At 41.3% G+C, this 24,617-nt stretch overlaps 2 protein-coding genes and 1 pseudogene across 4 annotated transcripts in view; 2 read left to right on the top strand and 1 right to left on the bottom strand.

The window, feature by feature from the left end:
* The window catches only part of FAM222B (family with sequence similarity 222 member B), a 76,103-nt gene that overhangs the window by 27,418 nt on the left and 24,068 nt on the right, over positions 1 to 24,617 (bottom strand). The window contains exon 1 of one of the 3 annotated variants that reach the window (XM_025851165.2): positions 15,092 to 15,330. The exons of the other annotated variants lie outside the window; for them this stretch is intronic. The gene's annotated coding sequence lies outside the window, so the exon portion shown is untranslated. Of the gene's footprint in view, positions 1 to 15,091; positions 15,331 to 24,617 lie in introns of those variants that run through there. 3 annotated transcript variants of the gene reach the window in all.
* LOC141370427 (small nuclear ribonucleoprotein G pseudogene) lies at positions 1,797 to 2,033 on the top strand (annotated as a pseudogene).
* Positions 18,011 to 18,352, top strand: LOC112808193 (small ribosomal subunit protein eS27-like). Its single transcript, XM_025851168.2, has one exon. It carries the CDS (start codon positions 18,038 to 18,040, stop codon positions 18,290 to 18,292), a length of 255 nt encoding a protein of 84 aa, XP_025706953.1. The 5' UTR covers positions 18,011 to 18,037; the 3' UTR covers positions 18,293 to 18,352.

Here is a 24,617-nt window from a genome sequence, read left to right as displayed (position 1 = left end):
GTTGAAGTCTGCAAAGGGGTTGGGGATGGAGATCATAAAGAAGAGTTGGAGAGAATAGTCTGTTGGCAGCCATTATATTTCATCTTAATGCAGGTAACTTCCCTCTACATTGGTGAGTGCTGACGTGGGGTTCTTGCCATCTGGAATAGGTTTCCTGTATCTTTCTGCCTCATCAACTTCCAATTTCTTTTCAACACTTACCTAAATCACATTTTCTCCAGTGCCTATACTTCAAATTCTCTCCCAACCTCCACTCTGTTCTGGCAATGCTTCCACTGTGTGGCTTTCAATGCCACCCTCTTACTTAGAGATGGAGAATTTCACTTTTGGAAAGGTTCCAAAAGAAATGTCTATCCTGAAGGGGCCCTAGTAATAACCCTTTTTCAGGCCTGACATTCACTAGCATTTCCATCAAGTTCATGTTCATGTTTCAGTAAGAGTTTTGCAAGGCCTTTCCTTCTAAGCACACATCCTGAACCTCATCAAAAGTGTCACACAAACCCCTATGCTCTAAGGGAAATCCTTGTAGCTTCCAGAGTGGAAAAGAGTTTTGATACTCTTTCCTCTCACTATACAAAAAGTCTCAAATGACACCATAAACTTTATCTCCAGACTTCCTGAAAGCACCCACTATAACTAGTGTTTCCACTTTTACACCAACAGCAGCCGGCAGGCAGAGTCTTGGTTATTCTACAGCAGAAAGGCTTTCAGTAACAGTCAATGAAGAGCTTTGAGTTGTGCAACAATGATGTTTATCACTCACCCTTTCCTCCTCTTTCCTTTTTAGTGTGATCAGGGAAGCTTTGGAGGAGAAGCAACTGTATTACGACCCTTCTCCAAGCAACCATGAACTTTCTTCCTTTACTTCACACAAACACTAAGAAAAGCAAGCTCTTTTTTTTTTTTTAAGATTTTATTTATTCATTCATGAGAGACAGAGAGAGAGAGAGGCAGAGGGAGAAGCAGGCTCCCAAGGAGCAGGGAGCCTGATGCGGGACTCGATCCCAGGACTCTGGGATCATGACCTGAGCCGAAGGCAGACGCTTAACCATCTGAGCCATCCAGGCGTCCAGAAAAGCAAGCTCTTAAAATGCATTGCAGGGCACCTGGGTGGCTCAGTCATTCGGCATCTGCCTTCGGCTCAGGCCATGATCCCAGGGTCCTGGGATCGAGCCCCACATTGGGCTCCCTGCTCCACGGGAAGCCTGCTTCTCCCTCTCCCACTCCCCCTGCTTGTGTTCCCTCTCTGGCCGTGTCTCTCTGTCAAATAAATAAATAAAATCTTTAAAAAAAAAATGCACTGCCATACTCTTTGGCCACTTATTCTCAACAAAACTTTTATGCATCCACATCCATGAAGTATCTAAGAAGCTTGATGAGCCCTTGGGAAGAAAGACTAACAACAAAGGACACTAAGGGGAGCAAGGACATCCGAAATGAAAGAAACAGCAAGCCACCTGAAGATCTAGGAACAGTCCCAGTTTGGAATCGACTTTAGTTTTTTGCATGTTAAGGAGATAAGATTTTGCTTATAAGACCATTTACTTTTCAGGATTACCATCAAACAATAATGAAGGGAAAGTCTTAAAAAAAATAGCGAAGGGACTTGGTCATCTTCAGAGAAAGACAAACTATTCCTTCTGTCTCTCTCCACCCAGCAAGGATGTTTCCAAAGGTATTATGCAACTTTCTATTAAAATAACAGCTAAAATAAAAAAACTTTTTAGGGAGGCATCTTTGAGCTTACTGAGTAGACACCAAGAGCAAAGCTCCCCCTCCCAAGTAGAAAAAAATTTATGGACAAAAAATTGTCACTGAAATTAAATGGTGGCAGACATGTCCAAGGAATATTGCAAGGGTTTAATACCTTTATGAATCTTGTGATAGGTGAATGTATGGAGATGGCAACTAGTGTGCAACAGAACAATACTGGAATGGTGGTAATAGGAGGAAATAACACCATCATGTTAGAAGCCTTGGAACGAGCACAAACAGGTGCTCGTTTGGGATGCCTGGGTGGCTCAGTCGGTTGAGCGGCTGTCTTTGGCCTGGGTCATGATCCCAGGGTCCTGGGATGTAGCCCCTCGTTGGGCTCCTTGCATAGCAGGGAGCCTGCTTCTCCTTCCCCCTCTGCCTGCCACTCCCCCTGCTTGTGCTCTCTCTGTCAAGGGAATAAATAAAATCTTAAAAAACAAACAAACAAAAAAACCAATGGGTGTGTTCACCAGAAGAAATCAACTGCTTCCACATGTCCCCTCTCCACAGCACCTGTTTTACTACAATATAAAAACCAGGTCATAAGCATTTTCATATTGGACTATTTTGTTACATAAACTTCTGTAATTGTAAAAAAAAATTTTTTTTAAATAACATATAAAATTCCTATAGGCTAACAAAATGTATCCTTAGTGTGCTACTGATTTTAAAAGTGCCTCAAATGGGTGCCTGGGTAGCTCAGTCAGTTAAGCATCTGACTTCGGCTCAGTTCATGATCTCAGGGTCCTGGGATTGAGCCCCATGTCAGGCTCCCTGCTCAGCGGGGAGTCTGCTTATCCCTCTGCCCCTCCCCCTGCTTGTGCTCTCTCTCTCTCTCTCTCTCTCAAATAAATAAATAAATAAGTGCCCCAAACAGGGGCACCTGGGTGGCTCAGTCGGTTAAGCGGCTGTCTCTTAATTTCTGCTCAGGCCATGATCTTAGGGTCATGGGATCAATCCACATCAGGTGCCATGCTCAGCATGGGGTCTGCTTGAGATTCTCTCTCTCCCTTTCCCTCTGCCCCTCCCCCCACTTGTGCAGGCCTCTCCCCTCCCCCAAATAAATAAGTCTTTAAAAAAATCTATAGGGGCGCCTGGGTGGCTCAGTCGTTAAGTGTCTGCCTTCAGCTCAGGTCATGATCCCAGGATCCTGGGATTGAGCCCCGCATCGGGCTCCCTGCTCGGCGGGAAGCCTGCTTCTCCCTCTCCCACTCCCCCTGCTTGGGTTCCCTCTCTCGCTGTGTCTCTGTCAAATAAATAAATAAAATCTTAAAAAAATAATAAAAATAAATAAATAAATCTATAAAAGTGCCCCAAACAAAAGCTTACTTTTGCACTTCAAAGAGAATTTCATATGCAAGCAGAAGACTAGACTGCACCTTGCCAATTACTATAATCTTACAATAAGCACATATTGCTGTGAATGACATTCAGTTCCATCTCAGTCTATTCTCTTACGATAAGCAGCAATGAACTCAAGGGTATGATCTCAGAATATAAAAAGCCATTAAAGCTGCTTCTAACAGATTCTTCTAAAATATGATCCTACACAGCTCTTCAAAAGAAGGACAATACATTTTAATTGTGAGATGAACTTTTACAATGCTTTGATCTAAAAGAGGTCTTGGAAAAAAGAAATAACTACAGTGGAGGGAGGGAGTAAAATGTGTCATTCTGGTTATTAAAATCCATCAAGTTCATACTTCAGCCTTGGGATAACTGCAGCCAAAAAACTGACTTGCAAGTAATTATCACCACTATCTGCAATAAAAGTTAATTGGACATAATTGAACTAACGCCCTAATCGGAGGGAAGCTGCAACTGGCACACAGCCCATTCCTGCTTCTTCAATCTGCAAATGAAACTGCTAATGATAATTTGTGGACAAACAAGAAATTGGTCTCATGGTTTCCCCACTGCAAATCACTCAGCAATTCCAGCTAATGCCCAGCATGCTGAGCCAGGAGAAAAATCATTAACCAGTGCTTCCTTTGATAAAGATGAATTTTAACAATAACGAAGTCCATTTAGGCTGAGAGTTGCTGAGAATTGGTATTATTTACCCTAACCACCCTAAGTAAGGCACTGTGGCCTGATCTCTATACCCTAGATGCAGCAGATGCGCCCTGTGACACTAACATGTAGTACTAAGAAGAGACGTTATACAAGGCCAGGAGCTACTATTACACTAATAATTTATCTTCTTTTAAGAGAATCCTGTGTAACCTCATTTTTTAGACAGGCAAATGGCATTGCTAATCTGCTTCAACAGCAAAGATTAAATCACTTTTGAATAGACTTTGGAGCTGACAGATTCCTGCTGCCTGACTCATTCGCCTTCAATTCTGGATGAGAGCTACACCCTTTCCCCTGGAATTTAGTACCAGACTCTCTGCTTTTCAATTGTGTGACAGCCCAAGGGACTAAGACTCCCTTAGGAAACCATTCTGTTTTACAGAAAGGGGAAAACTGTGGTCTTTATATCAACAGTGACTTATAAATTGGGATGACCCTGCTGAGGTGACAGAAAGTAAAAGAGAAAAGCAGGTACAAAGTGCTTACCTCTGCTTGTTTTTTCTCTGCTTCTTTTTCTTTTTAAGTTTTTAAATTTATTTTTATTTATTTTTTAAAATATTTTATTTATTTACTTGACAGAGAGAGACACAGCGAGAGAGGGAACACAAGCAGGGGGAGTGGGAGAGGGAGAAGCAGGCCTCCCGCAGAGCAGGGAGCCCGATGCGGGGCTCGATCCCAAGACACTGGGATCATGACCTGAGCCGAAGGCAGACACTGAACGACTGAGCCACCCAGGTGCCCCTCAAGTTTTTTATTTTTAAGTAATCTCTATACCCAATGTGGGGCTCTAACTCACAACCCAGAGATCAAGAGTCGCATGCTCTACCAACTGAACAGCCAGGTGCCCCTTCTCTGCTTATTTTTTTTTATTTGGGCTCTATTCTGGCAAGGAGGTGGCTAGAAATTAATGTAATAAGAACCTTTCCCAAAGCAGCAGCTGGACAACCTGCTCATTTGGTACATTTTTCGTTAAAAGTTATTTTGGAAGGTTGCAGTTCACTTCCTGCAGTCATTAAAATATACTTTCTGATGGAAATAGAGGAAAGCCTAGAAATAGCTCAGCCAAGATATAATAAACAGAGAGGGACCTAGAAACTGTAATATGGATAGTAAATGGAAAAAGAGAACACTTAGTAGGAACATCCTTCATTCATTCAGTCCCTGAGCAACTGGGAATACTAATATGGCAGACAAAATCCCTGGTGAGAAACGTGATTACTGTGGTGAATGTGTCACAGTATATGCAATATCAAATCATTATGTTGTACATCTTAAACTAATACAATGCCGTACACATCAATTATACTTCAATAAGAAAAAAAAGTGGTGGCACCTGGGTGGTTCAGATAATTAAGCATCTGCTTTCAGCTTAGGTCACGGTCCCGGGGTCCTGGGATCAAGCCCCGCATCGGGCTCCCTGCTCCGCGGGAAGCCTGCTTCTCCTTCTCCCTCTACTGCTCTCCCTACTTGTACTCTCTCGCTCTGACAAATAAGTAAAATCTTAAAAAAAAAAATAAAAAGTGGATAAAGTTGTTTGAAAATCAAAATAACGAAACAAATACTTCCAAGGAACAGTGAGAAAGAAGGGAGAACAACAATATGGATCACTGAAAGCCAAGTAAGAATTTACCAGACTGAGAAGGCTAAACTACTCTAGGCAGAGAAAACTAGCATAATGAAAGGCATGCACGACTATGCTGGAAAACTAGCATAACTAAGTGCATGTTTGGGAAACCACAAATGGTATGGTATGGTATGAAGAGCTGGGTGTTGGATGTATGTGCCAAACCTGGAGATGAGCCTGATGTGCCAAATTATGAAGAGCCTTATATTTCATACTAGAGGGACAGAAGAGCAGATCAAGAATAAAGCTGGGTTGGGGCACCTGGGTGGTACAGTTAAGCGGCTGACTCTTGGTTTTGGCTCAGGTCATGATCTCAGGGTCCTGGGATCAAGCCCAGCGTTGGGCTCAGCACTAAGCGTGGAGTTGGCTTGAGATTCTCTCTCTCCCTCTCCCACTTGTGCTGTCTCTCTCTCTCTCTCTCTCTATAAAATAAATAAATAAAATTTAAAAAAAAGAATAAAGCTGGGCTGGAGTCACAGCTCAATATTTTTACCATTAAAACAGTGTAAAAGTAGTCCCAACACCTTACAGAGTAACTGTGATAATTATGTAAGATTATATTCATAAAGTGCTTAGTACAGTGTCTATGCTCAATGATGGTAGTTATAACTATTATTAGCTAATGTCAGACTTTATCCTGAAGCCATGGGGAGATAGGGACAGGTTTCAAGGAGAGTAACATGATCAAATGTCTTAATCAATCTGCTGGGGGGGGGGGGACGTGGGTGGCTCAATCGGTTAAGTGTCTTCCTTCGGCTTGGGTTATGATCCTGGGGTCCTGGGATCAAGCCCTGCATCGGGCTCCTTGCTCTGCAGGGAGCCCGCTTCTCCCTCTCTTCCCCACTTGTACTCTCTGTCTCTCCTTCTCTATCTCTCTCTCAAATAAATAAATGGGGTCATTCAAAGAATAAATAAATAAATCTGCTGAAAATGTGAAAGACAAACAGGAGATGGCAGAAATCAGTTAAGTGGCTACAGTGATTTCGGGGCAAGAGATGATGAAGATCTTAAACAAGGGTGCCCTAAGAGGGCCATCGTACAAAGGAGGGAGTAGATATTTTTCTGAGCTCAAAAACAGATTAGTAAAGTCTGAAGAAAGGCAATTTTAGACGAACATAAACAACAATGAGCTTATTCAATAGTGCCACAGTACTAGAAATGCTGAAGTAAAAGCCATGACTACTGGGGCACCTGGGTGGCTCAGTTGGTTAAGCGACTGCCTTCGGCTCAGGTCATGATCCTGGAGTCCCGGGATCGAGTCCCGCATCGGGCTCCCTGCTCAGCGGGGAGTCGGCCTCTCCCTCGGACCCTCTTCCCTCTCGTGCTCTCTCTCATTCTCTCTCTCAAATAAATAATAAAATCTTAAAAAAAAAAAAAGCCATGACTCCTCCTTTTAAGAATGACAGAAAAGAGGGGCGCCTGGGTGGTTCAGTCAGTTAAGCATCTGACCCCCTTGATTTCAGCTCAGGTCTTGATCTCAGGGTCATGAAAAAAAAATGATGGAAAATTTATTTTCAGGAGCTAAGAATCTGAACTAGATGACCGATCATTAAACCATCTTCCAGATTCCATGACTCTAAATTACTAACAAAGGTGATTTTATACAGTCATTAATGACTGCTTCCTTTTGTAGAAAGGTTCATAATTTTCTAAGTGCTTTCACATGAATTCTCTCACTTGATTTTCTCAAATGCCCTATGAGATAGTTTGGGCAAGGATCAACAGTCCCATTTTCAGAGATAAAAGAAACTAGGAAAAGCTCATAAGTGCCTAGAGACTACAACCAGGTTTTCTGACCCCTGGCTCTCTCTTTCTGTTCTCACCACTGCCTCCAACATGGTGCCACAGTTGAAAATCAATTCTGAGAAACCATCCTTCTTTGGTCACCTGTTCCAGTATTTATTTCAAAATCAGGAAATTTTTCTGCATGTCTTATTATGCTTCAGCCTATTCCTGGGTCGTCTTCAAGGTGAGTAAGAGCTAGTCATCTATCGTTATAAAATGCTCCTTCATATTTTATACTATAAAATATCTGTCATTTCCCTAATCTGGGCTAATTAACCCCAAATTCCTTGAGTTTTTTTTCACATAGTCTTTCCCTTAAGCTAGTCAAGAAATGTGATCCCTAATTTAGTACTAGCTCCAGTAAGACAATAATCTCTTCCCATATACTCCAATTCTAATCCTCAGGTATCTTTTAAAGAATACCTCTCCAATTAATTCATACCAATATTTACTGAGCACCTATTATGTAACAAGACATTGCTCCAGGAGTGAGGGACTTAGCAAAGAACAAAACAAAAACTCATGCTTCCATTTTTACATGGGGTAGAGTGGGAGGGTCAGACAAATTTAATGAGCAGGTAAGTTACATAGACTCTTAGAAGGTGATAAATGCTATGGAAAGAAAAATAAAGCAGTGTAAGGAGATGAGGCATACTGGATGGGATAGCGATTTTAAACGGCTTAGTTAAGAGTGGCCCTCACTGAGAAACTGTAGTTCTCCATGGCTTATCTGCTAGTTTCAGTGCAAGACAGCAATACAGCTTTTAATATCATAACAGATTTTTTTTTAAGATTTTATTTATATGTCAAAGAGAGCAAATGAGCGCATGCACGTGCACAAGCAGGGGTAGCGGCAGACAGAGGGAGAGGGAGAAGCAGGCTCCTTACCAAGCAAGGAGCCAGATGCAGGACTTGATCCCAGGACTCCGGGATCATGACCTGAGCCAAAGGCAGATGCTTAACCGACTAAGCCACCCAGGAGTCCCAACAACAAATTTTTTTAATGCAATTAAACTATAATCAATATAGTTGTCCTCTCTCTCATTTCAAGCTTAACCGTAGACACTTGCCCTTCTAAAAAAAAAAGCAACTTACCAACTTGTTCAGAAGAGTGGAAGCTTATTTCTGTAATGTAGAAACACTCTTTAAGCAATAATGCAACAAAATAATGCAAGTCTGCATGTGCGCGCACACACAACTCTGACTTTGATAGACTTTGATAAAGACTACTATTTCCCTGTTTGAGCAATGGTACTTTCTTAACTAGTTGTGGGAAGCTGAGAGATGAGCCAATGTGGATAGATGGGGGGATGGAGGCAGTTGGTGGAAACAGAATTTCAGAGAATTACAGAATTGGTATGCACACATAAGTGGCATCAACTTCTTACTTACAAGTGCACTTGGAACAACCTCCCCAAAATATACTATGACAAGAATGATGTATTTCAGTAAGGACATTTGTTTAGCTTGGAGAAGAGGCAAAAATTAAATACAGCCTGCTGAAAAAGCAACTTGTTCCAACTTAATTTTGCCATGGACTATGGAAATAGGTGAAGAGTGCTTCTTAAAAGGAAAGGTTCCTTTTGTCTCTCTACACTCCAACTGCACCATAACCTCACAGGGATTGAATGAAACCTAAGTACCAAAATCCTTTGTAAAGCACTTTAGTGAATGCACAGTGTAGCAGGACAGGTTAAAACCAAGATACGGATTCTTCATTAATCCACTAGTCCCACTTTCTGCTGAATGAAAAAGGTTCTGGGAGAGTAAGATAAGCAAAAGCCAAACCAGTACCCTCACAGCTACAAAATTAATGTCTTCACAATAGTACGTCCACTCCCAGCTGAAGAGCTGGTTAATACAGACAGTCCGTTCAGGAACTCAGGAAATGTATCTTTTCCATTGATATACTGTGACCTGGGATGAGCTGTCTTTAACTTCTCATAGTCTTGATACCTCTGTCCTTTAAAAATAAATTAAGTTCTATCCTTTACATAGTAAGTGATAAGTGAACTGCCAATGGAAAAAATACTTTAGCTTTTGGAAGGAAAGAAACTTAAGTTATGACTAAGAACACTTATGCTTCTCCTCTGAAGCAACAGGGATAGTGTCGAAATCCCTTCAATTCTCCAAGTGGCATAAAATCTGATTTTCACTCAGATCAGCAACTGATCTTCAAAACCACTTTGCTCAGTGCAAAGAATTAGTGGTTGGTCATGGAAACCTTGCCTTTTAAATCTACTGTAATAGTCAGCTGATCTTCCACTGTGAGAGAGAGAGAGAGAGAGAGAAACAAGCACTTTCCCACCAAACAGCACTTAAAGAAATCCTTAGCTTTGAAATTTATAATGTATAGTACTACTTTAATCACAACCTGACATCTGACTTCTAAATGGATTTCATTTTGGCCAACAGTTGTCATCATTAGAGTATATACAGTCCAATGTTAAGAGGAGGGGTTTGCTTTGGTAACACTTCTTTGGTTATCTACGGCTTGCCCACATATGAATGATGGGCCAATACTGTGGGGCCAGGAGATGCTAGTACCGAAAGCTAGTTCATCTATGATCTACTTGGAAGATCTCAATTCTCCATAGGACCTCAGTGTAATTAGATAACAAGGGTCAAAGTCTTAAAAAAATAATCTCAAGGATATTAAACTGAGCTAAACTTTTCTAGGTCCAGTAATGACTTATATATTACTTTTGATGATCAAAACAGTAAGTTTAATTCAAGCTTGTGGATATCTTACTTACTGGTCTCTTGAACGACCAGAGAAAGAAAACAAATCTCTAATCAGTTTGTTCATAAAATCCTAGTTAAAAAGCAGAGGAAGGGGGAAAAAAAAGGCAGAGTAAGTTATTAAAGCTACTGGTAGGAATATCTTTGGATTTTACCTATCTGTACTTTGCCTGTTGGCCCTTCTGCATGAATAATCAAGACCCGACTGTATTCCCTGATCAGGAATGAATCCTTAACTAGAGTTCCGCCCATGTGTTGTAAAGATGCCTCTGCCCTTTTCAGCTAGGTTGACATGTAACAAACTCAACCATGACTGAATTTGATCTAATAGGCCCAAAGCTCCCTCCCTGAGATCCATCAGCACCAAATAACATAAAACTTCAATTTGGCCTTGCCTTACAGCTCAGTCTTTGACTCCTCCAACACCTCATCCTGAACCTTCCTCCTTCTCTTGACTGATAATGGCATCTTGGTCTTTGGATTTCCTTCACAACTAGAGAAGTAAAAACAGCCTCTCATGGTAGAAACAGGAAAATTTCAAGTCACTTCAAATAAGGATCCTGAAAGGAGTTCTTCGAGAGAAGAATTAAATATATTAAAAATTCAGGGCACCTGGCTGACTCAGTCAGTAGAGCCTGTGACTCCTGATCTCAGGGTGGTAAGTTCAAGCCCCACCTTGGGCACAGAGCTTACTTTAAAAAAAAAAAAAAATGTATTAGAAATTCAAAGGAAGAATTCAGAGACCTTGGCTCTGGGTCTGGCTTCACTACCGAATCATTAAGTTATTTAGACATTCTCAGGGCATTATTCTTTCTACTTCAGAGAAATGCTGAAAACACTGAGACTGCTTATTTCATTCACTGAATGAAACCAATCTAAAAGTAAAAAATGTTTATGTCAATACTGGAAATGACTCTGGGGTTGAAGAAACTCTTGTCTTAACCTTTTGTGAATTGTTATATAATGCTACCCTACAACTCCACATTTAATTTCAAAGTATAATATGTAGTAAAGATACATACAATATGTACTAAAGAAATTAAAAAAATTTTTTAAACCAGATACAGGCTTTCTCCATTTTCTTCTATTACCACATGTATTTACAGCTAATAAAACCTCCCAATAAGTAAAATTCTAAGATCTGGCCAAAGAGACTGTCTAGTATTCACCGAATGCTAACGTATAGATCAAAGCTGGGGGAAGGAGCAAAGGGCTGTATTCTAAAAAGATGAGCAATTTGAGTGGTTTTAAAAAAACAAAACAAAAAAATGGTTAAAACCTCTGGGGGCGCCTGGGTGGCTCAGTCGGTTAACCGAATGCCTTGGGCTAGGGTCATGATCCCGGGATCCTGGGATGGAGCCCCAGGTCAGGCTCCCTGCTCAGCAGGGAGTTTGTCTGAACATCTCCCTGTGCCCCCTTGCCACTTGTACACGCACATGCCCTCTCTCAAATAAATAAAAATCCTTAAAAAATAAAATAAAAGGTACCTCTGTTTTGAATAGCTCTAACAATACCATAATAACTGCAGTATCAAACATAGGGTAATTAATTCAGTGGACTTTTCCCCTTTCGCTGCCAGATTGAACAGCTCTGAGGATAATCTCCTTCACTCTCCCAGGGCTCAGTTGGAAGATTCATTATTTATGCCCTCAATTGTTTACTCTGTCCTATTTTCCATCCATCCAGACCCAAGGGCAGTGTTATCACTGGCCTGTTTCCAAAATGAATGTGTTAGTTCACTGCCTTACTAGTTACAAAACCAAAGATAATCAAATACAGTGGTATCCTACAATTGAAGAGTAACCCTACTCACCAGTTGATCCAGGAGAAAGACAATGCTGACCCAATGTTACCAAAAGCTAAATTCTCTTAGATGGATGAAGTGAGATCCATAAGTCATTCTGTTCCTTCCCCCCCCCCCCTTTGGTGAGCCACCGAGCAACATATATGCAAATCCAACAGGATTCTTAAAGGGCAGTATCATTAGAAAGGCAGCTCTGGCCCTCACCAAGAGCAGACCTGTAAACTATTGGGATTAAACTGATTGAGATGCATTTTGCCTAGCAACCATTCATTAGGAAGAGTTCAGTAACTCACCAGCAATCAATTCCACGTCTTTATCTGAGCAGATAACAGACCCTACCAAGTCCTCTACCCTCTGGATTCAGACTCACAGGAAACTTCCTCAAAAGATTCAGCTTCCAAGAGTCAATCCCTGGGAGAGGGGGTTGGGTTTAAGCACACACAAAATATTGTCTCAGACACCTGACTGACAAAGCTGAATAGCTTAAAACTACCACCAACCACATCTCCATATGAATGCATTCATTGTCTCTAAATAAGTCTCTCACATAGCAGCATTCCGGTTCTTTTTGCCTCTAATATTTCCCCATCTTGAGCAAGCTTTTCCCAATTCCAAACCTTACAACACTCAAGCTGATTATTATGAGAATCAACGCCAAGGGTCCCATCTTTTCCTTCACCTTCTCAAGGGGATCATTTTATACTTCTGATGTGAACGGGGGACTGGTTTGAGTCTCCCTTTAGAGAGAACACAGGGCCCTTTTTCTTAACACATTCTAAGCTGTGACTCACAGAAATAATCAGGATGGATAAAAACAGATTGCTAAAGAAAATTAAATCAGCTACTTTAACTTCAGCGGCACCATGTCCCCTCAACCTAAGAGATTATGGGAAGTCATGGCTTCATATAATTGTTTCCTTGCAGAGGACCAAATTTGAGGACTTCCATCCCCCTTTAAATGATATTTGGAGATCAGTGTAGATACACCTATGGTTAGTTCTATATACATAGCCTTTGTCTCCTGGGGAAAATTCTTTGGGGAAATCACTGTACCATGCAAAATATTGATTACACAATTCAGGCAAGAATACAGATATATAAAAAAATTAAGTAAACTTACAAAGCTGTATTAATTGCTTACCCATGGGTAGACAAAAAACCACCTAGGATACCAAGTAGGACAGCAATTTATTTTTTAGCAGAAGCAAGCTGAAGTGATACATGCTTTAATATGGCCTCCAAGTATTTTCTTTTTTTTTGTTGTTGTTACTTCCTCAGCTTGCTATAGCTTAGACATCAAAGTGCATTTTGTTTTACACAGTAGTTAGCTGTCAAAGCTTCAATCAGTGATTTTTAATAGTTTATTCTCAGTAACAAGTTAGGTAAGAAAACATCTAGGGGATTCTCTTAGCCTTTCAATTTAAACATGATTATGGAGTCATAAGGGATAAATGAGTAATAAACAAAACATCTCAAATCCAACACAGTAGTTTACTGTGAATCTACTTTTTTGCACAATTCTCTTTTTTTCTTGAAGACTTTTTCTTTTAAGTAATCTCTACACCCAATGTAGGGCTTGAACTTACAACTCTGAGATCAAGAGTCACATACTCTGCCGACTAAGACAGCCAGGTGCCCACTTTTTTGTACAATTCTGTAGTAAGGTTACTTAAAATTTTAAAAAAATAGATTCCTGGTCCCCAGTAAGTTTCCACAACTGAGATCGTTTCTTATCCTATTACCCCTCTTCTTCATAACAATTGCTTTCACCAAAAACTGCCCTTTATTAGAGATCCAATATATCAATGCAAAGGAAAAACACTGATCCAGTTAAAACTGTAACACAGCTCCAGCACATCAATTCTGTCTTCAAAAGTGAACTCCAGTTAGAACAAACTGTGGAAACTGAACCTGGATTATAAGAATGAACTCTCAATCATTTCAATTAATATTTACCAAAGTGCTGCCAAAAATTGATATTCATCCCATCTGGCATTCTAGCCCTTTGCTAATCAACATTAAGATAAATCTGGTCCAAACACCTTTGGTGAAAACACCCAGTTCTGGGGCGCCTGGGTGGCTCAGTCGGTTGAGCATCTGCCTTTGGCTCAGGTAATGATCCCGGGGTCCTGGGATCGGGCCCCACATCAGGCTCCCTGCTCCTCAGGAAGCCTGCTTCTCCCTCTCCCACTCCCCCTGCTTGTGTTCCCTCTCTCATTGTGTCTCTGACAAATAAATAAATAATCTTAAAAAAAATCTCTAAAAAAAAAAAAAGTTAAATTAAGCAAGTTTATCAAGAACACTGCCACTTACCACAGAATGGCAGGCAGACAGACAGACAGACATATCCTTTGTTTCTAACATCACAAAATTTGGATTCTCTATCTTCAACTGATAACTTTCCTCTCAATTAAAAACTGATTTTGGCTGAAGCCCTGTGTCCTTCAGAAAGAAGGGATCCATAGTTGTAGAAGCAAAAGAATTCAAAAAAGATAAACATAATTTAAATTGTAATGCTACAGCCACCCAATTTCATAAAGTTTGGGTCAGAAAGGAAACTTTAAAAAATAAACCAATTAAACAAAATTCATCTGGATTTTTTTAAAGTTTGGTCTGGTTTTTCATGACCGAAACTAGCCTCTCTGAGAACCTATGGATGTGAGAAATAAAGCTATGGAGAGATAGACAAGACTTTTAGGTTTCAGTTAACAGCAAGGTAAGTTTGCTTACTCTAGCTAGGTTTCTCCAATAGGGCTGAATACTAAACAAAGCCGGTGACAAGGTACTCAGGAAGAGAATTTAGCAGAGTTAATCTCTCACAACTATCAGGATTTCCTTGAACCACCATTTGACAGGGGCTGTTCCCTCTTTCCACTAGCACCTCCTTCCTTTTCAGATTGTTTTTGCTGATTAAGGCAGTCCCAAGTATGAAAATGGTGAAGACAGCCCTAATGGACAGATGCAGTACAGTTCCAAAAACCCACTCCTAGCCTTTTTTTTCTCCACCCCCCCCCCCGGTTTACTGCATCAGATGCCACACAAGAAAGGGCTCCTCTTTTCTTCTCTGTTCATTTTACTACATATGAGATCGACATATCAGTAAAAAAAGAGATAAGAGTCCTGAATCTCCTTACCCTGCTGCAGGGGCGAGATGATGGGAGGGAAAGAAGAATGAAGGGTAGAATCAAAAAATCAAAATAAACTGATGGGATGTGGAGCTCTTACTTCCCATTCCATTTCCCCTTTTCTAACAAGGTTAAGTCGGCTGAAGTCCGGGTTGCATTAGAAAAAGCACACACACACACCTTGAGCCCTGGAAGGGAGGTGAGGTTCGCTCCGCAGCACTCGGTGGGGCTCCGGGCTCCGGGCTCCGGGCTCCGCCCCGCCCGCCTGGGGCAGCTCAACCCTCCTCGCCCCGCCCGGGCAGGAGGGATGAGAAGGGGCTTATAGCGGTCTTGGCAGGGGGAGGGGGAGGCGGCTGCTCTGAGCGCCAGGCTCTCTTGAGCACAGCACTCCGCGGTGCGCCGACACCCCCTCCCCCAGCCGGCTGCCGCTTGCTCCCCTTTGCTGCCGGAAGCCAGCCCCGCCCCCTCAACTCCATCCTGGCCCTCTGCAAACCCCCTCCCGTCCGCACAGCCAATGGCAAGCCAGGGAGCCAGCAGAGCGACCCGACAAGCAGCCAACTGGGGAGGCCCACTGGGAGGTCAGCCGCCGGGGATAGGCCAGCTACCCGCGGCCCCGGCCCCTGCGCGGCTCCTCTTTGTTAGAGCTGTCCCCATCTCCCCTGGCTACCACCCCAAAGCCAGGAGCCAAGCATCCCACAGCTGGGCCAGGTGATGCAGTGCTCCTTCTACAGCTCCCCCGCCCACTCTCTCTGCCTGGGTGCTAGGAGTGACCCCCATCCAGGCCATACCTCCGAGAACGCCTCAGAAAACACAGCAATAGCCACCAGATGACACCCGACAGTTAAAAGAAGCTCTCGGGGCCATTCGGCCTCGCCCTTCTTTCCTCAGACTAACCAACTTCACATAGTGGATAGATACAGGTTTGCATATTAGATCAGCTGCACACATCAACCCACCCTGTCTGAAACTCCTGCTTCCTGTGATGCAGAAATTAAGAAGGGAGGGGGCATGTATGGAAGGTATGTATCTGGAAGTTGGTGGGGGTAGAAGGAATACATCAAATAATCTGCAAAACACACACAGTTGGCTCCAACCCAGTTCATATATAAAACATCTATATCCAGGTAAATCCAAGCGAATCACTCCCTTAGCAGGTTTCAGTACAATCAGGAAGCAAAGATCTAAGTCTTGTTTAAGCCATACACCAAATATTGAGGAAAAACTCTTAGCAACAGCCAAGTGGCTAGATAACTGGCAGGTTGAATCAACACTTCAATCACTAATGCCAACGTTAGGGGCATAACACTGCTGGGATGGAATATGCCAAGTACTGTAGACTATTTTCTTAGGTGTACTGGCAGAACAGTGCATGAGGCTCATTTAAGTAAAATACAATGGGGATTAGGGAAGGCAAGCTATTATCTATATTGTTATCTTTGTCCATAGAGTTCTTGCAACTAATGTTAATTGTTAATTGCAAGTGTTTTGTTGTCTTTTAAAAAGTATAGTAGGGTCCCTGGGTGGCTCAGTTGGTTGGGTGACTGCCTTTGGCTTAGGTCATGATCCTGCAGACCTGGGATCGAGCCCCGCGCCCCGCATCGGGCTCCCTGTTTGGCGGGGAGTCTGCTTACTCCCCAAGTAAAATACAATGGGGATTAGGGAAGGCAAGCTATTATCTATATTGTTATCTTTGTCCATAGAGTTCTTGCAACTAATGTTAAGTATCTACATCACATTCTACAATCCTCCTTAGTTCCCCCCAAGTAGTACTATAATTTTTTTTTAAGGTTTTATTTATTTGACAGAGACACAGTGAGAGAGGGAACACAAGCAGGGGGAGTGGGAGAGGGAAAAGCAGGCTTTCCACTAAGCAGGGAGCCCGATGCGGGGCTCGATCCCAGAACCCTAGGACCATGACCTGAGCAGAAGGCAGACGCTTAACTGAGCCACCCAGTCGCCGCCCCTTTTTTTTATTTTTATTTTTATTTTTTTGCTATTGAAATGCTTCTTTAGGTAGCTTTTTTTTTAAAACCTTACATAATCTTTTTTTTTTTTAGATTTTATTTATTTATTTGAGAGAGAGAGCTTAAGAGGGGGGAGGGTCAGAGGGAGAAGCAGACTCCCCGCCAAACAGGGAGCCCGATGCGGGGCGCGGGGCTCGATCCCAGGTCTGCAGGATCATGACCTAAGCCAAAGGCAGTCACCCAACCAACTGAGCCACCCAGGGACCCTACTATACTTTTTAAAAGACAACAAAACACTTGCAATTTAAGTAGCCCTTTCTTCTGTGGAGCTCAAAGCATTTCATATCTGTAACAGTCTTCTTGTAAGATAGAAAAGGAGCTGTATGGCATGCCCCCTTTAAAGACAGCTCTTTTTTTTAAGATTTTTATTTATCTGATGGGGCGCCTGGGTGGCTCAGACGTTAAGCATGTGCCTTCAGCTCAGGTCAGGATCCCAGGGTTCTCGGATCGAGCACCGCATCAGGCTCCCTGCTCAGTGGGAAGCCTGCTTCTCCCTCTCCCCCACCCCCTGCTTGTGTTCCTTCCCTGTGTCTCTTTCTGTCAAATAAAATCTTTAAAAAATAAAAAAGATTTTTATTTATCTGAGAGAGACAGGGAATGCATATGCAGCAGGGGAGCAGAAGGGGAGGAGGAAAGGGACAAGTGGGCTCCACTCACCCAGGGCTCAATCCCAGGACACCCACGTCATGACCTGAGCCCAAAAGCAGACACTTAACGCTTAACTGACTGAACCACCCAAGGGCCCAGAAACTAAAACTTAAATGGTTCCAAGATCATGCATGCCCCAATTAATTTGCCAAGACATCAAAAACAAAGAAACAAACATATCAATCTCACCACTATTATCACAAATGTTCTGGGCAAGAGGATAATTCAGATAAAATTTCTACTATCCTCTTCTAAAATATAAACGAGGAACTCTTAGGGAGTTGCAAATACCTTAACTAAATTAAAATGTCAAATTCACCTTGCCAAAGTATCTATATAGTCCACAGAGGAATTACAACAGTTTAATAAAAGATCACTGGGGAAGCCCAAAACATTTCCTCCTAAAAAATAATTCAAGTCCGCTTTCCGGCGGTGACGACCTCCCCACGAGAACATGCCCCTCGCGAAGGATCTCCTGCACCCGTCCCCGGAGGAGGAGAAGAGGAAGCACAAGAAGAAGCGCCTGGTGCAGAGCCCCAACTCCTACTTCATGGACGTGAAGTGCCCCAGATGCTACAAGATCACCACCGTCTTCAGCCACGCGCAAACGGTAGTTCTGTGCGTCGGCTGCTCCACTGTGCTCTGCCAGCCCACAGGAGGGAAGGCCAGGCTTACAGAAGGATGCTCCTTCAGGCGGAAGCAGCACTAAAAGCACCCTGAATCAAGATGAGTGGGACGCCCTCCCAATAAACAGATTTTGGATAAAAAATAATAATAATAATAATAATAATAATAGTAATAGTAATAATAATAATTCAAGTCCAATTTCTTTTCATGTCCCTCAAATGTACTCTTTCTGTCTTATTACCATTACCCTAATAGAGACCCTTAACATGTCTGTGGGGTAACTATAACTTCTTTCTAGTCTCCCTCATTCTGCATACCACTGCTTTCAACCATTTGCTCTTCTTAAGAATAAGAACCACAGAAACTGGTGCCTGGGTGGCTCAGTCGTCTGCCTTCGGCTTGGGCTGTGATCCCGGAGTCCTGGGATAGAGCCTGTCATCAGGCTCCCTGCTTAGCGGGGGTCTGCTTCTCCCTCTCTGTGCTCTCTAAGTAAATAAATTTTTAAAAATAAATAAATAAATAAATAACTACAGAAACAGTTAAGTTTATTGTACATTTACTAGGTCCAAGGTCCTATGTCAGGAACTATGTATTTTTATTTATTATTTTGTCATAATAAACCTATGAAATAGACATTTTCCTCATTTTTGCAGATGAAGAAACTCAGGTCCAGAGAGGCTGAAGGATCTTCTCTAGGTCACATAGCTGGTAAATGGAAAAGTCAGTATTAGAATTTGAGTCTTCTTGGCTCCAAATCTAATACTCTTATCCACTAAGCTATCTGTGGCTCTCTCTTACTTAGGTCATCCAGCCAAGTTTCCGCTCTATAGTTATACATTCCATAATCTAGCACTATCCCATATTACCAAATTTACCTTTCCTCAGCATGTTTTCCCCACACCAAACAAACTAATCTGCTTGCTCACTGTGTATCATGTTCATCCATTTCTACTTTCATGCCATGACTTGTGCTGTTACAATCATGCGATTTAAATCCTACCCATTCTTCAGGGCGCCTGGGTGGCTCAGTTGGTTAAGCTACTGCCTTCAGCTCAGGTCATGATCCTGGAGTCCCAGGATCCAGTCCCTCATCGGGCTCCCTGCTCAGGAGGAAGTCTGCTTCTCCCTTAGACCAACCCCCCTCTCATGCTCGCTCTCTCTCTCAAGTAAGCAAAAAAATCTTTAAATCCTACCCATTCTTCAAGGCCCAGCTCAAATTCCACCTCCCCTGTAGAGCCTTCTTTGATGCTGTCAGCAATGATTCCTTTTCTGAATTACTACACAATTTAATACTTATTCTGTTGTCTAATATGTGATTTGTCTTCCTAATTTAGATTGTAACTCAGAACTTGTATATTTGCCTTTGTATCTTCTCCCTTCCCAATTATGCATAATAAGGCACACATAGTAAAGTCCTCAATATATATTTAGATCAGTAAACTTTATAGCAAAAGAATGGTCCAAACCACCTAAAAATGACCCAAGTTCTCATAAAAGCCACTAAAGTTGAAATCATTAATAATTCTCTTCATTCATTTTCATGATACAACAATCAAATTCTAACTCTGCCATTATTAAGTACTTATCCACTCTGTGCTTCAACAGTATCATGGACAAACTGAAAGGAGGAGCTTCAAGAGAGCTGGTAGTGGGGTGCCTGGGTGGCTCAGACGGTTAAGCGTCTGCCTTCGGCTCAGGTCATGATCCCAGGGTCCTGGGATCGAGTCCCGCATCAGGCTCCCTGCTCCTTGGGAGCCTGCTTCTCCCTCTGCCTCTCTCTCTGTCTCTCATGAATAAAAATCTTTAAAAAGAGAGAGAGAGAGAGAGAGCTGGTAGTGTTTCTTTTCTTTTTTTTTTTTTTAAGATTTTATTTATTTATTTGAGAGAGAGAATGAGAGATAGAGAGCACGAGAGGGAAGAGGGCCAGAGGGAGAGGCAGACTCCCTGCTGAGCAGGGAGCCCAATGTGAGACTCAATTCCGGGACTCCAGGATCATGACCTGAGCCGAAGGCAGTCGCTTAACCAACTGAGCCACCCAGGCGCCCGCTGGTAGTGTTTCTTGATCTGGGAACTAGTTATATAGGTATCAATTTGTGAAAATTCACAGAGCTATACACTTATGTGCACTTTTCTATATTATATATTTTGTCTCAATAAAAAGCTTTAAAATATCAGATTGTATTATAAAATAATCACATCTGTTTCTAAGCACATATGAGTATTGTATGTGTCTGTAGGTCCAAGAAAATATTTGCTGGAAATATATACACCAATCTGTCAATAGTGGTTACCACTGAGAGGATAAAAGGGCTAAGGGGAAACAAAGGAGAGAACTTTTTAATAAAGATTTTTTTTTTTAAGATTTTATTTGTTTATTTGACAGAGAGAGAGAGAGAGAGAGAGCACAAGTAGGCAGAGAGGCAGGCAGAGGGAGAGGGAGAAGCAGGCTCTCGGCCGAGCAGGGAACCCGACGCAGGGCTCGATCCCAGGACCCCGGGACCATGACCCGAGCCGAAGGCAGCCACTTAACCAACTGAGCCACCCAGGCGCCCCAGAGAACTTTTTAAATATTCGTTTTACTGGATCTTTCAAAAAGTAAACAACATGCATTAATTTTGTATTTTAGTAGATTAGCTGAGTAGTGGAATTAACAGATTATTTTTTATAGTTTTTAAACTTTTTATGTTGAACGCATCTAACTTTTATAATCAGTAAAAGATATTAAAGTACAAGCACACTGCCTTTCAGAAGCAGAAGGAAAAGATCAATGAGCTAGACTGAAAACTAGTTCAGGTAACAAGCAACTAATCTGATCACACTTCAACATTTCTTGAGTACTCTGGCAAATTTCCCAAATGACATCTATAACAAACAAAACACCAAAAAAAGTGCCTTTGACAGTTAATTTACTCCAATTAAAATAAACAGTTTTCAGTAGAACTGAATAACAAAAACAAAACCATTAACAATGATCTATCCCAGGCAGAAGATGAAAGTACTAAAAGGGCATTTTCCCCATAAAGACCTGCTATGTGACATTTTATAGAATTCAAACACCCATGAGACAGAACACAGACTCTGATTTAAAAAACAAACAAAAAACCCCTTATTATCCACTAGTCTTAAAGAGAACAGCAGATTTGAAAAAAACAAATGTGAAAGTAAAAAAAAAAGGTAAAAAAAATTTTTTTAAAGGCAATGCTTTCAAAAAATAAGAAATAAAAAAATAAAAAGGCAATGCTTTCAACTATGATTTCAATGTAGCAAAGTATTGTTTGTTGTGGTTTTTTTTAGCTGGCTGCACTTTCTTTTTCAGACACTAGAGGGAAGCATAAAATCCATTCACTGTATCTTTGGAAATTCAATTTATTCATTCATTCATTCACTCACATCATCATATATTACTGCATTACGATATACCAGGAACTCTATTAGACCCAGAGACAAAAAAAGTGAATAAGCTACAGTCCCGGTCTTTAAGGTGCTTAATCTAATGAAGGGAAACACATCAGTTTAAAAAAAAAGGGGGGGGGGGGAAACTACAACAAAGAATGTGTATAAGAAACAAACCCAACTTTTACAAGACTGTGGGTTTGGGGCAGGACTGAAGGGGAAGCATTTCTAGCAGAGGGAGAAAAAAACATGTATCCATATGATAATTCACACTAGACAAACCAGCTTATCCAAACTAGTTTCTTCTATTTATTTTCCCCACCTTAATCTAAATGGAAATAACCTATACCTAGAAGGTATCTTTAAACCATTATCTATAGAAAGTAGAGGCATGAGGTGTTAACAAATGTGGAAGATTTGCTAAAATACTGAATTGACTAGGTTTCAAAAATCTATTTTACACAGTTTTTAAAGAAATTTTTTTAAAGTTTATTTAAGTAAGCTCTACAACCAACGTGGAGCTTGAACTCACGACCCTGAGATCAAGAGTCTCCTGCTCTTCTGACTGAGCCAGGCAGGTGCCCCCTATTATAGAGTTTTAAAAACATGAAGGTAACAGGTACAACTGGAATTAAGACTGCTTACATGATAATAAAAATTCTCATTTGCAATCATGATAAATTATACTATGCATCCCTGAAAATTGTGTCAAGGGTAAAAAAATAAACAGAAGTTTCCTAAATGTGCTCTGTCTTATACAAATTAAGCTTCCCAAGTTTGGAAAGAGTACTCTGACAATTAGCTTTCACTGATGCCTTTGTCAAGAGACATCTTGGTTAGCATATCATTTCCACACCCTAAATAATTCAAGCCTACACAGGAAGGACTAAGACTTGAACTCAAAGTCACCGTAAGAGCGATGGAAACATCTGTGCGGTAGATTTTCCCCTAATCCTAAAATGACTGTTACACATTTTGCTATGGTCTGGGATGTCTAGATTGTGTGGGTTGGGTTGGGGAGTTGGAGACAAGGAACAAGTTGTTAACTTCTCATACTGAGGGTAAATTTCTCATACTCATGGGATAGCACATGGTAGAAAGAGTAAAAGCCAACATCCTGAAAAAGTTTCACACACATACACAAAATGAGGCAGCAAACTTGTGAATCAAGCATGATTTGGCATCTTTAAATGCAGAGCCGATTCTCTTCTAGTGCCAAAGCCAATGGCTTCTCCCGTACATGAAATGGCACAGTTCCTGAAAAAGCCCTGGACGCTGTTTCCCCACAATCCTATAATCTGTCAGAAGACAGAAAACAAAAAGAAGGCTTTGCCAGCCAGAAAAAGCAAATTATAACCAACACAGAGCCAACACTTTACTTCAGACAGAAGGAGCTTTTCTATGCATCTTTGGAAGGAGAGAGACAAAAGAAGCTTACTATTGCTCAAATAACCAAGGCAAACATTTTAACCAAATACCATCTTGGATAAGCATTTGATGCAATAGCCTGCTTTCTCACTTCTTATTCATAGCCTTCAAGAATAATTTGCGGGCGCCTGGGTGGCTTAGTTGGTTAAGCGACTGCCTTCGGCTCAGGTCATGATCCTGGAGTCCCGGGATCGAGTCCCACATCGGGCTTCCTGCTTAGCAGGGAGTCTGCTTCTCCCTCTGACCCTCTTCCCTCTGGTGCTTTCTATCTCTCAATCCCACTCTCTCTCAAACAAATAAATAAAATCTTTAAAAAAAAAAAAAAAAAGAATAATTTGCAACACTTATGAAAAAGAGTTGATGGCCACAAAACACAATGTTTACAAGTCAGTAAGAAAAAGACAACCAAAGGGGAAATTTTCAAAAGGCATGAACCAGTAGTCACAGAAGTAATACATAAGGTCAAATAAGATATATGTACTTCATATTGTTAGAAAGCAGTGGAAAGTGCCTTCTCCATACAGTTCTAAAGGTATTTTGACTTGACAGTACTGCCAACTGCAGGCTTCAAAGAAACTTGGCTACTCAGAATGAAAAAACAAAACAAAAGATAATGGTACCTAAAATCATCACACTGTACACTTTAAATATCTTACAATTTTAGTTGTCAATTATACCTCAAATAAGCCGGGGTGGGAGAGGTAAGGGTGCCTAGCATAAGTAATACAGTCCTAAAAATATTTAGAACAGGAGCTTTGTGAAACATCTACTCTGGGAAGGCAACTATTAAAAAAATGGATACAGAACAATAAAAAAAAAAGACTGTAAAAAAATAAAATAAAAAAATAAAAAAAAATGGATACAGGTAAACTGCAAATCAAATCCAAAGGAACTAAAATAAGAATATAAGATGAACGTTTACCTATGAACATAAAACAGCTGAAGCCAATCCCTAAGTCTACAATGAACAAGGGAGATAAGGAAGCAAATAAAAGAAAATCTAAATACAACCACAGAGGTAAAGCATCTCTAAGAAAGTAAGCTTACTTAACTGCCCTGCTGTGGAAATAGGCCATTCTGGGACCCCGTTTCCAGTCACCAAATGCAAAAGAAAAGCAAATGATGCCTGGATGCAACAAAAGTCTTCCCATCAAAGAGGAAAAGAAAGCTAAGCCTTTTACTTGTCCTTGATACAAAGACGGAATGGGGGCGCCTAGCTGGCTCAGTCGGTGGAGCACATGACTCTTGATCTCAGGGTTAGGAGTTTGAGCCTCACATTGGGTGTAGAGATCACTTAAAAATCTTAAAAAAAAAAAAAAAGAGGGAATGAATTGTGGGAGAACTCAAATTCCAGAAAAAAGATTCAATTCCAATCTATGTAAAGCTAAGAACTTCGCGTCACTTTGTTCTAAAATTAGCAATACACAGGTCCCTACTGAAAAAAACAATACACAAGATCCCAACTGAGCTGTCAGCAGGGTAAAGTTCTAAGCATGTCAGCAGATTACTGCTTAACCATTTCAGTTTTCCCCTATCAGTTTCAGACATAAAAGAACCACATCCCAAGTTTGCTCTATTGTTAATGC

Source organism: Callorhinus ursinus, unplaced genomic scaffold (assembly GCF_003265705.2).
Source record: "Callorhinus ursinus isolate GAN/ISIS: 27379988/994484 unplaced genomic scaffold, GSC_fseal_2.0 scaffold34, whole genome shotgun sequence".
Lineage (NCBI taxonomy): Eukaryota > Metazoa > Chordata > Mammalia > Carnivora > Otariidae > Callorhinus > Callorhinus ursinus.
This window is presented reverse-complemented; position numbering and strand designations above follow the sequence as displayed.